Source organism: Callithrix jacchus, chromosome 5 (genome assembly GCF_049354715.1).
Source record: "Callithrix jacchus isolate 240 chromosome 5, calJac240_pri, whole genome shotgun sequence".
NCBI classification, from domain to species: domain Eukaryota; kingdom Metazoa; phylum Chordata; class Mammalia; order Primates; family Cebidae; genus Callithrix; species Callithrix jacchus.
Window position 1 is genome coordinate 102,280,182 of NC_133506.1, and position 12,851 is coordinate 102,293,032.

Consider the following 12,851-nt stretch of genomic DNA (forward strand, 5'->3'; position numbering starts at 1 on the left):
TTGGAGGCTGAGGCAGGAGAATTGCTTGAACTCGGGAGGCAGAGGTTGCAGTGAGCTGAGATTGAGCTGCTGTACTCCAGCCTTGGCAAGGAGAGTGAAACTCTGTCTCAAAAACAAACAAAACAAACAAAAAAACAAAATAAAGGACAAGCATATTTATAGTTAGTTTTATTTAAAAATTATGGTTAATTTGTCAAGGTCTCTATCAAATTTGCTTTGAAATGATTACAGTCTGTTAGAGCTTGCTGACTTCACTATACCTAGAGAAAGTTAGTGGTGAAGAGTCAAAGACTGAGCGGTTGTGGCCACGTTGCTGACCTTGAGCAGTGGTGGGCTTCTCCACGTGGAACCTGGGAGTAAGAGACTCAGAATCGGATCTCTTCTCCCTTCCCCATCCTGTGAGATTTTTTTGGTCTTCAGCTACATTTTCAGCTTTGTGAGAAACAGTATCATCAAACACAATGGCCAGCAATGTGACCAAGACAGAGCCTCGCTCTGTGAACTCCCGTGTGTTCACTGGGAATCTCAAGCCTCTTGTGGTCCAGAAATCTGATGTGGAGGCAATCTTTTCTAAATATGGCAAAATTGTGGGCTGCTCTGTTTATAAGGGCTTTGCCTTCCTTCACTGTTAATGAGAAAAATGCCTGGGCTGCTGTAGGAGGAGAGGATGGCAGAATGATTGCTGGCCAGGTTTTAGATATTAACCTGGCTGCAGAGCCAAAAGTGAACCGAGGAAAAGCAGGTGTGAAATGATCTGCAGTGGAGATGGTATGACTCCTTTTTTGACTTGGACTATGACTTTCTGCGGGATTATGATGATAGGATGTAGTTACCCAGCATGTGTACCTCCTCCTCCTCCTATTGATCGGGCTGTAGTGCCCTCAGGACATCAGTGTGTATCAGGAAACACCTCACCAAGGGGCAAAAGTGGCTTCAATTCTAAGAGTGGACAGCGGGGATCTTCGTGTTGACCCAGATAAAACAAAAAGTGGATTCTCTCCCGGAAAACCTGGAAAAAATTGAAAAAGAACAGAGAAAACAAGCAGAGATGAAGAATGGTAAGTCAGAAGAGAAGCAGAGCAGCAGCTCCGTGAAGAAAGATGAGACTAATGTGAAGATGGAGTCTGAGGGGGGTGCAGGTGACTCTGCTGAGGAGGTGACCTACTGAATGATGATGATAATGAAGATCAGGAGGATGACCAGCTGGAGTTGATCAAGGATGAATGAAAAGTGGCTGAGGAAGGAGAGGATGACAGAGACAGCGCCAATGGCAAGGATGACTCTTAAGCACATAGTGGGGTTTAGAAGTCTTATCCCATTCTTTCTTTCTTTCTTTCTTTTTTTTTTTGAGATGGAGTTTTGCTCTTGTTACCCAGGCTGGAGTGCAATGGCCCGATCTCGGCTCACTGCAATCTCTGCCTCCTGAATTCAAACAATTCTCCTGCCTCAGCCTCCTGAGCTGGGACTACAAGCAGGCGCCACCATGCCCAGCTAATTATTTTTTGTATTTTTAGTAGAGACAGGGTTTCACCATGTTGACCAGGATGGTCTCGATCTCTTGACCTCGTGATCCACCCGCCTTGGCCTCCCAAAGTGCTGGGATTACAGGCTTGAGCCACTGCGCCCAGCCCTTAAGATTTGTTTTCTAAAGTTGATACTGTGGGTTATTTTTGTGAACAGCCTGATGTTTGGGACCTTTTTTTGTCAAAATGAACAAGTCCTTATTAAAGCAGGAATTTGGAGAAAAATTAAAAAAAAAAGAAAGTTAGCAGGTGCCTTTTCCTAGCGTCATGCATTTATTAACTGAGTACTTATTATATGGTAGGCACTGGTATAAGCTATCTAGCGAACTAAATGGGAAAAAATTCTCTGCCCATATGGAGTTTACTATTTAGTAACTCTTACTCTCCACTCTTACTGTTAACACAGCTCCAGAGATTTAACTTTTACAATGAAATTCTATCCTTGTTTTACATTCATGATTTCCTTCCACTTCTTTCATGTCTTACAGCTGAGGAATTCAAGAGATGAAGCCCAAGCCAAACTTTTTCTCAGTTCTGAGATGAGTGGGGTAAATGTGAAAGGAAAGAAAGAAACGAAAGGCACAGAGGTGGAACGTGGTTAATTGCTGAGCCCATTCTTCTTTCATATATGACACACATTATTAGGGAGCTAATGTGAATGTTGAAATAAACAGGTCTAGGCCAGGTGCGGTGGCTCACGCCTGTTAACCCAGGACTTTGGAAGGCCGAGGCAGGTAGATCACAAGGTCAGGAGATTGAGACCATCCTGGCCAACATGGTGAAACCCTGTCTCTACTAAAATACAAACAATTAGCCAGATGTGGCTGCGGGCACCTGTAGTCCCAGCTACTCGGGAGGCTGAGGCAGGAGAATCGCTCGAACCTGGGTGGCAGAGATTGTAGTCAGCTGAGATCACGCCACTGCTCTCCAGCCTGGCAACAGAGTGAGACTATTTCTTTTTTTTTTTTTTTTTAATTAATTTACTTTTTTATAAAGACTGGGTTTCACCATGTTGGTCAGGCTGGTCTTGAACTCCTGACTTCAGGTGATCCACCCGCCTTGGCGTCCAGTGAGACTCTGTTTCAAAACAAAACAAAACAAAAACAAACAGATCTAGCAAGAACTGCTACTTTGGCTTTATGTCATCATCCAGAACTAAAAAGAACTGAACCATGTAGTTATCATTTGAGGTTTAGTAACTATACCAGCAATATTACCTCCAAGCTGGGTTGCCTGGTGGTTCTCTTAGAAATGCTAAGTTGCAATGGTTTAAGGAGGGTGTATATATCTTAGTGATTTATTTTCATAATTCCTAAACCTTTTAATACAAAAATCTCCTTTTCTAAAAAGAAATTATAGTGTCTGATATTCACCTAGGGACATAAATTTTGAAAGCTCTTGCTTACAAAGCCAGGATATTTATTCAAATAATAATTCTATTTTAAAATTATTCCGCTAATCAGAGATGCTAATTGGCACGTGAAAATCCAGTATTGTGATACTGGTTTACTAAATGTAATGAAAAGCAAAGACTGTTTTGGGGAGCCTGGTCTGTCTTAGTGCCTCTATCTTTTTTTTTTTTTTGACACAGAGTTGTGCTCTTGTTGCCCAGGCTGGAGAGCAGTGGCACATTTTTGTTCACTGCAGCCTCTGCCTTCTGGGTTTAAGTGATTCTCCTGCCTCATCCTCCCAAGTAGCTGGGACTACAGGAACACACCACTATGCCCGGCTAATTTTGTATTTTTAGTAGGAGGGTTTCACCATGTTGGCCAGGCTGGTCTCGAACTCCTGACCTTAGGTACTGCATCTGCCTTGTCCTCTCAAAGTGGGATTACAGGTGTTATCCACCGTGCCCAGGCCCTCTATGAGTTTCATGACTGACTTTCAAAGCACAGTTTTTTTTTTTTTTTTTTTTGAGACGCTGTCTCGCTCGTTCTGTCCCCTGGGCTGGAGTGCAGTGGCGCCATCTGCACTCACGTGTTCAAGTGGTTCTCCTGGCTCAGTCTCCTGAGTAGCTGGGACTACTGGCGCGTGCTACCACGCCCGGGTAATTTTTGTACTTTTAGTAGAGACGGTTTCGCTTTTTGGCTAGGCAGGTCTCGAACTGCTGACCTTAGGCGATCTGTCAGCCTCGGGTTCCCAAAGTGCTGGCATTACAAGCGTGAGCCACCGCGCCTGGCCTTCAAAAATGTTTAATCGTACAATATCCTCCTTCTTTGCTTTTTTTTGTTGTTGTTGTTCTTGGTGTTGGGACGTGGGATTGGAAGCACAATGAAAGTAGACCATATGCTGCAGAAAATGCATCTCATGCCCCTTTCAGGCTGAGGTAGCACGCCTCACTATACCCGGAGGCACTTTTCCTGCCCGCGGTCCAATTCTAGCGGCGCGAGCGCACGTAGCCCCGCCCCGCATCTAGCCCCGGCTCTCAAATCCAGTCCGCTTAAGTCTCCTCCAGCCCAAGACCAGGAGGGATTCTTGTTGCAATCCCGCAGTCGGCCACAGGGAGGGAACAGTAGCTGTAGAAGCCAAAGGGCCTTCCCCAGCGGCGGAGGCGGCGGAAGCGGAAAAGGCGGGATCTAGGAATCACGTTACGCCTGGACGTGCCGGGTAGGGCTGGATCTCCGGACTGGAAGCCGGGTGCTTCCTGTGCGTGTTTTCTGTTGAGAGTCTCTCCACTGGGTTGTAGAGTTCGGGCCTCATGGCAGAGATAATTCAGGAACGCATAGAAGATCGGCTCCCGGAATTGGAACAGCTGGAGCGCATTGGACTGTTCAGTCATGCGGAGATTAAGTGAGAGAGGGCTGGGGAGAGGGGAAGAGCTGAGGCGAGGCGCTGAGGGGAGGTTGGGAGTGTGTGGCAGGGGCCAGGTGTGGGGACGCTCGACCTGTGTTTATTTTTCCTAACGTGGTGAAAGCCCATTTCCCGGTTTCGGTGATGTCCAGAATTAATTTCTCATCCGTCGCAAGGTTATACGTCCGTCTACTTACCCATCAGACATACTGACAGCCCTTCCTGGAGCCGGGTCTTGGGGCTGTAAAGGTGATAAACTCAGGATTCCTGCTCATTAGGAGGTAATTGGGAAGTGTGTGGTGAGGGAGACAGACAAATATTTTGATGACAGTGTAGTGTAAGTTGATTGGAGTAGCGTGTACTGCTCTAGGGATGGGAATAAAGTGCTGTGGGAGCCCAGCGGGAATGGATAAATTTTCCTAACTACAGTTGAAGGTGAGGACCCTTGAAGTTAGTTTCATATGCTATCCCAGAGCCTAACCACAGCGCCTGGCACAGAGTAGGCATTCAGTAGCCTGGTAAAATTATGTTAAGTAGTTTTTAAATGGTTTTCTATGACTGTTGCTTTGTTTTGCCTTTGTCTGTGAATCTAGTAATGTGATTCAGAGCCTCAAAGTAAGCCTTCGTTAATGAAGCAGAACATAGCAGTGTGGACCTTTAGAAAGTGCTCAGTAAGGCCGGCCGGGCGCGGTGGCTCACGCCTATACTATAATCCCAGCACTTTGGGAGGCCGAGGCGGGTGGATCACGAGGTCAAGGGAACAAGACCGTGCTGGTCAACATGGTGAAACCCCATCTCTACTAAAAATACAAAAAAGATTAGCTGGGCATGGTGGCGCACCCCTGTAGTCCCAGCTACTAGGGAGGCTGAGGCAGGAGAATTGCTTGAACCCAGGAGGCGGAGGTTGCGGTGAGCCAAGATTGTGCCATTGCACTCCAGTCTGGGTAACGAGTGAAACTTGGTCTCAAAAAAAAAAGTGCTTAATAAATGTTATTGTTACTATCACTAAAGACACTTTTGCACATCTTGCATTAAAATCTCCTAATATACCCATGTCATGTGTTCACTCCTTAGCTAAGGATGCTGAATCTTCTCCCTAAGTCCTTTGTAGTAATAAGCCTTTTTTTTTTTTTTTTTTTTTCAAGATGGGGTTTCACCATGATGGCCAGGCTGGTCTTGAACTCCTGACCTCAGGTGATCCACCCACCTTGGCCTCCCAAAGTGCTAGGATTACAGGTGTGAGCCACCGTGCCCGGCAGTAATAAAGCCTTTTAAGGCAGAGATAATTCAGATTAAAAAAATTTTACATGTTGAGAACTCAGAAATAAGGAGAATTTAGAAAAGAGATTTTTTTTTTCTTTTAGAGTTGAGAGATTTGTTATTAAAACCTAAGTGACCTGAACTTGGAGTAAAAGAAGTCTTTATTAATACCATACATAAATAAATAGTACTAAGTTCTTAATTGTATTTGGTTTGCTGGTGGGAATGTCACTTGTTTTGGGAGTTGATTAAGGTAATTTTCCTGAAAGTTTAAAAATACATCCTGTTACTGGGCCGGGCGAGGTGGCTAATGCCGGTAATCCCAGCACTTTGGGAGGCTGAGGAGGGAGGATCACGAGGTTGGAAGATTGAGACCATTCTGGTCAACATGGTGAAACTCTGTCTTTACTAAATACAAAAAAATTAGCTGGGTGTGGTGGTGTGGGCATGTAGTCTCAGCTACTCAGGACGCTGAGTCAGGAGAATTGCTTGAACCCAGGTGGTGGAGGTTGCAGTGAGCCAAGATCCTGCCACCTCACTCCAGCCAGGCAATAGAGCAAGACTCCATCTCAAAAAAAAAAAAAAATTATATCCAGATACCATTAAGAACACAAAAGTAATGGTGTAAAAAATACTTTCTTATGAAAGATAACACTAGAAATTTTGTGTTTTGAATAGTATGTTGTAAATATATTAAAAATAAACTCAAACTTAATTAATTTTTACTGTTTTCAAGTGAAGTTTCAATGGCTTTCTCCTCAGGGCTATCATTAAGAAGGCTTCCGATCTAGAGTACAGAATCCAGCGAAGAACGCTTTTCAAGGAAGACTTTATCAATTATGTTCAAGTAAGTGTATAATTAATAATTTTCTTTCTTTTTTTTTTTTTTTTTTTTTGGTGAGATGGGGGTCTCACTCTTGTCACCCAGGTTGGAGTGCAGTGGTGTGAATGGTGTGATCTCTACATTCTCTGCTCACTGCCAACTTTGCCTTCCTGGGTAGCTGGGACTACAGGTGCATGCCACCATGCATGGCTAAATTTTTGTACTTTTTGGTAGAGACTGGGTTTTGCCATGTTGCCCCAGGCTGGTCTCGAACTCCTGAGCTCAAGGGATCCACCCACGTTGGCCTCTGAAAGTGCTGGGCTTACAGGTATGAACCACAATGCCTGGCCAATAATTAATAATTTTATTACTTTGTTTTGAGACAGTGTCTCACCTTTTATCCAGACTAAAGTGCAGTGGGGCCATCATGGCTCACTGTAGCTTCCACCTCCTGGGCTGATGCAATTGTTCTACCTCAGCCTCCCTAGTAGCTGGGACCACAGGTGTGTACCACCATGGCTGACTAGTTTTTGTGTTTTTTGTAGAGACAGGGTTTCGCCATGTTGCCGGCGCCCAAAATGTTGGGATTACAAGTGTTTATGAGCCACCGGGCACAGCCTTAGTTGTTTTTTTATTTGCTCTGTCACCTGGGATGAAGTGCAGTGGCACGATCTCAGCTCACTGCAATCTCTGCCTCCTGGGTTCTAGTGATTCTGAAGTCTCAGCCTCCCCAGTAGCTGGGATTACAGGCGCGTACCACCAAGCCCAGCTAATTTTAGTAGAGACTGGGTTTTGCCGTGTTGGCCAGGCTGGTCTCCAACTCCTGGCCTCAGGCAATCCACCTTCATCCACCTCCAAAATGAGTGCTATGATTCCAGGTGTGAGCCATCATGTCTGGCCTCAGCCTTACTTTTTAATCTTTTCACAAACTGATCGATTGATTGAGATGGAGTCTCTCTGTGTCACTCAGGCTGGAGTACAGTGGTGTAGTCTCTGTTCACTGCAACCTCCACCTCCCAGATTCAAGTGATTCTCCTGCCCCAGCCTCCCATCCCTTCACAAATTTAAAATCAGTTTTAGAATGATGAGCTTAACATCAATTTTTTTCAAAATTCCAGAAGTGTTTATTAGATAGATATTTCTGAACAGGAGTACAGATGATCATTGGGAGTAGAATTACTCCGCTGAGACTTTGGTTCTTGCCAAACTGAACTTACTTTCCCCTCCTCTTTTTTTTTCTTTTTTATAGAGATGGGGTTTCACCATGTTGGCCAGGCTGATCTCAAACTCCTGACCTCAGGTGATCCACCCACCTCGGCCTCCCAAAGTGCTGGGATTACAGGTGTAAACCACTGCTCCCAGCCCTTGTTTCTTTTTGTTTTCTTTTTTTTCTACTGGGTTAGTAGACCAGAGATTGTCAGAGACACAGTGTGTATCAGGACATCAGCAAGAGATCTGCCTCTTGGTGAACAAGATAAAGGAGAGTGAATTTGATGATAAGAGATAATTAAAAAGTTACTGTTTGTTTATCTGTTGTCTGTCCACTTGCAAAGAGGTGTGCTGCAAGAGTTTTTCATCTTATAAATGCATGGATGGTTTGAATAAAGATAAAACTTGGCAGACCAATTTCTGATGGGGGAAATATGTCCCGAGAGGAGTATGGTGAGCGTATGAGGGTATGACCCTATTGGCTCACTCCTGAGAATGGGCCCCTGTTAGATGGGCATGGGTGGATTAATTCCAGCAAAATGTTCTGGGCAGGGGTAAAGTGAGATGGGGTGGGGTTACCTGGCTTCGGAATTATGGGGTCATGAAGGTATTTTTTAGGTTTTAAGGTTTTATCTTGTTGCAAGAGTGGGACCCACCCAAGGGGGAAGATAGGATGTCATCCTCAGAAACCCTACAGGGGACGGTTTTTCCAGGGTGGCCTGCCACTGGAGTATGAGTGGCTGGCTGCCATCTCCATATCTGATAGCCACTGGTTTTTCATTGGCATCTCCCTTGGTTTGTCTCATTCTTCTTAGTTGAGTAGATTTTAAGTGGGATAACCCTTCTTCTAGGAGTCCCAATTATTTTTGACTAGGGGATCAGGGAGAGTTGACATTTCTGGTCCCACAGACCCTTTCTGGCCTGTGAAGCATTGCTGCAGGTGAGCCTGGGATGCCCTCGCCACCGTTCTTCCTGTCTGTCTTCCTTCACTTTTGGATCCACTGGTTGGATCTTGTTTTATATCTGCAAATAAACAGCTTGTCTGGGAAAAAAAAAATGTTGGATGATGGAATCAGGATTCAAAAAGAACTAATAACAAGATGAAATGTCTGTAAGAGTAGAAGTTTTGGCTGGGTGTGGTGGCTCACGCCTGTAATCCCAGCATTTTGGGAGGCTGAGGTGGGAAGATCACCTGAAGTCAGGAGTTCGAGACCAGCCTGGCCAACATGGGAAAACCCTGTCTCTACTAAAAATACAAAAATTAGCCAGGTGTGGTAGTGGGTACCTGTCATCCCAGCTACTGAGGAAGCTGAGGCAGGAGAGTCACTGGAACCTGGGAGGTGGAGGTTGCAGTGAGCCAAGGTTGTGCCATTGCACTCCAACCTAGGCAACGAGAATGAAACTCCGTCTCAAAAAAAAAATAAATAAATAAAGACTAGAAATTTTGAGCTTAGATTTAAAAAGGCAGCTGAACAAACAATATGTGAACCTTGGCTAAGATACTGTTTTTGGAAGAAGTCCTATGAATAGATTGCTCACTCAAGCAAAGACCATATTATATATATATATATATATATGTTTCAGATAAAACATTCACTCTTGCCCAGGCTGGAGTGCAATGACCATCACTCATTGCAGCCTCGAACTTCTGGGCTCAGGTGATCCTCCTGCCTCAACCCCCAAGTAGCTAGGACTACAGGCTTGTGCCAGCATGCCTGGCTAATTTTCTTATTTTTGTAGAGATGGGGTCTTCTTATGTTGCCCGGGGTTGGTCTTGAACTTCTGGGCTCAAGTGATCCTCCTGCCGTGACCCACTAGAGTGTTGGGATTATAGGGTTGAGCCACTGTGCTCAGCCCAAAGATTTCTTAAAACTAAATGAGACTATGAAAGCCATGAGAGAAAAGATTGATTTGATTGTATTCACAAATTTCTGGAGGTGTGTGGCAGCTCATACCCATAATCCTAGCACTTTGGTATCCGAGACAGGCAGATTGCTTGAGCCCAGGAGTGAGACCAGTCTAGGCAACATGGCAAACTCCATCTCCACAAAAAATACAAAAATTACCTAGGCATGTGGTGCACATCTGTAGTCCCAGCTGTTCAGGAGGCTGAGACGGGAAGATCAGTTGAACCTGGGAGGTGGAAGCTGTAGTGAGCCATGATGGCACCATTGCACTTCAGTCTTGTTGCTGAAGTGAGACCCTGTCTCAAAAAAAAAAAAAAAAATTGTGTGCAAAACAGACACCACAAATAATATGAAAATAAAAGCCGCAAAATAAGAGAAAATATTTGCAACACGTATAATTAGAACTACATATACACACATATAAAGAACTGTAAATCGAGAAGAAAATGACAACTGAAAAATGACAGACAACTGAAAAGAAAAATGGGCAAATCATGAGAATGTGAAAGTCACAAAGGGGAAGCATCACTCATTACATTTATGAAGATGTCAGTAATTAAATAAAGATTAAAACCAGGTATAGGGGCCGGGCATGGTGTAATCCCAGCACTTTGGGAGGCCAAGGTGGATGGGTCACTTGAAGTCAGGAGTTGGAGACCAGCTTGGCCAACGTGGTGAAATCTCGTCTCTACTAAAAATACAAAAATTAGCCAAGCATGGTAGCACATGCCTGTAATTCCAGCTACTGGGGAGGCTGAGGCAGGAGAATTGCTTGAACCTGGGAGGCAGAGGTTGCAGTGAGCCAGGATTGTGCCACTGCACTTCAGTCTGGTCAACAGAGCGAGATTCATCTCAAACAAACAAAAAACAAACCAGGTGTAGGACTGCTTTATATTCATCATAAGAGTAATCTTTTATTTATGTTATTTTTTTTGAGATGGAGTCTTGCTCTGTCTGGCATGATCTTGGCTGACTGCAACCCCCACCTCTGATCAGCCTCCCAAGTAGCTGGGACTACAGGAAGCTACCACTACATCTGGTTAATAGGGATAGAGCTAAAAGGATAATCTTGAGTAAAAATATGGATAGATGGGCCACGTGTGGTGGCTCAGGCCTATATTCCCAGCACTTTGGGAGGCCAAGGTGGGTGGATCACTTTAGGTCAGGAGTTCAAGACCAGCCTGGCTAACATGGTGAAATCCTATCTCTACCAAAAATAATAAAATTAGCTGGATGTGGTGGCAGATGCCTGTAATCCAAGCTACTTGGGTATCTGAGGCAGGAGAATGGCTTAAACCCATGGGGTAGAGGTTGCATTGAGTTGAGATTGCGTCACTGCACTCTAGCCTGGGTGACAGCAAGACTCTATCTCAAAAAAAAAAGAAGAAAAAAAAACAACCAAAAATATGGATTGATGGATGTAGCATGATACTATTTATGTAAAATTTAAAAGCATTCAAGACATTATTATAACGTCCGAAGTCATGTTTGGGAATGATAACAAAGTCCAGGTAATTGCTGCCTTTGGAAGGGAAGAAGAATAGAATCAAATGGATACATAGGAAGCTTCATTCTTTTAAGAAGTGTTTTATTTCTAAAAAAGATTTGAAGCAAATGTAGTACAATGTAGGTTTAGATGTAGCTGTATTGTAGCTGCATGGGGTATTCTGTAAGCTTAAAATATTTCATGGATTATGTAATCCCAGCACTTTGGGAGGCTGAGACGGGTGGATCACTTGAGGTCAGGAGTTCAAGACCAGCCTGACCAACATGGAGAAACCCTTTCTCTACTAAAAATATAAAATTAAGGCCAGGCATGATGGCTCACGCCTGTAATCCAAACACTTTGGAGGCCAAGGCAGACGGATCAGCTAAGGTTGGGAGTTCAAGACCAGCCTGACCAACATGGTGAAACCCCGTCTTTAAAAAAAAAAAAAAAAAAATATATATATATATATATATACACACACACATACATATGTACACACACACGTATGTATATGTGTGTGTGTGTGTGTGTGTGTGTGTATGTATATATATAATTAGCTGGGTGTGGTGGCTCATGCCCATAATTTCAGCTACCTGGGAGGTGGAGGTTTTGGTGAGCTGAGATTGTGCCATTGCACTCCAGCCTGGGCAACAAGAATGAAACTCCATCTCAATTTCATGGGATAATTTTTTTTTTTTTTTTGAAACGGAGTCTTGCACTGTCACCTGGGCTGGAATATAGTGTCGTGATCTCGCCTCACTGCAATCTCTGCCTCCCAGGTTCAAGTGATTCTCCTTGCCTCACCCTCCCAGGTAGCTGGGATTACAGGGGCCCGACACCACGTCCAGCTAATTTTTTTGTATTTTTAGTAGAGACAGTGTTTCACTGTTGGTCAGGCTAGTCTTGAACTTCTGACCTCATGATCCACCTGCCTTGGCCTCCCAAAGTGCTGAGATTACAGTTGTGAGCCACTGCGCCCAGCCTCATGGAATAATTTTTAAATGAAGCATATAATTATAAGCTTTTTAATGATTCTGTGTAAGATTTATAGCTAAGTGAATTTTAAGTGAATTCTAGATATTTATTGTAAATTGTACTTATGATAGCATATTATTTTTTATTTTATAGTCTCGATTTTTGCCTTATGATTTTAACTAAATGTATGTTCTGCATTTAAAAGGTTTTAGTTTTTCTAGCTTCTTATTTTTTGGTATGTTTTTCTTTCATAGTATGAAATTAATCTTTTGGAGCTAATCCAGAGAAGAAGAAAAGTAAGTAGAAGATTTTCTAGAAGTTGGAAAAAAATCCAGTGCACTAAGAACTAAGCAGTATGGCTGTATAGTTAGGACTTGTGTTTGGGAGACATTTAGTGTTGAGAAAACTATGTGGTGATATGCCTATAATGGATATATTTTTTTTTTTTCTGCCAATCAGTTTGAGCTTATGAGGTTGCTCAGGTTAGCCTTGAACTGATGACCTCGCCTTCGCGAGCACCATGACCTCCGGCGGGAGCCACTTTGGACCCCCTATAATGGATATTTGTAATTATTTGTTTGCTTCATCAGTACTGTTAAGTGGTCAAGTAGGAATGCTGTTTTGGGTAGATGTGATTCAGCTGAGGCTTTGATTTTTTATCCCCCTTTAGCGCATTGGATATTCATTTAAGAAGGATGAGATTGAGAATTCTATTGTACATCGGGTACAAGGTGTTTTCCGACGTGCCTCAGCAAAATGGAAAGTAAGTGATCAAGGAATCTTTAAGAGATGCGAAGATATGTATTGATCGTATTGTGTTAGGTATTCAAATGCAGTTTTTTGTTTTTATCTTGGCTATCTTTATACTTATTCTA

General features: G+C 43.6%; 1 protein-coding gene and 1 pseudogene across 4 annotated transcripts in view; both read left to right on the plus strand.

Moving 5' to 3' along the window:
* The first annotated feature begins 283 nt into the window (after positions 1-283).
* On the plus strand, positions 284-1,287 carry LOC100391089 (heterogeneous nuclear ribonucleoproteins C1/C2-like; annotated as a pseudogene).
* Positions 1,288-4,119: 2,832 nt separating this feature from the next.
* The window catches only part of UTP6 (UTP6 small subunit processome component), a 39,346-nt gene continuing 30,614 nt past the window's right edge, over positions 4,120-12,851 (plus strand). For all 4 annotated transcript variants that reach the window (XM_002748204.6, XM_008997125.4, XM_008997127.5 and 1 more), the window contains exons 1-4: positions 4,120-4,313; positions 6,336-6,420; positions 12,231-12,272; positions 12,647-12,739. In XM_002748204.6, the coding sequence (XP_002748250.2) occupies positions 4,222-4,313; positions 6,336-6,420; positions 12,231-12,272; positions 12,647-12,739 (312 nt within the window). In that variant the 5' untranslated portion in view covers positions 4,120-4,221. The remainder of the gene's footprint in view (positions 4,314-6,335; positions 6,421-12,230; positions 12,273-12,646; positions 12,740-12,851) is intronic.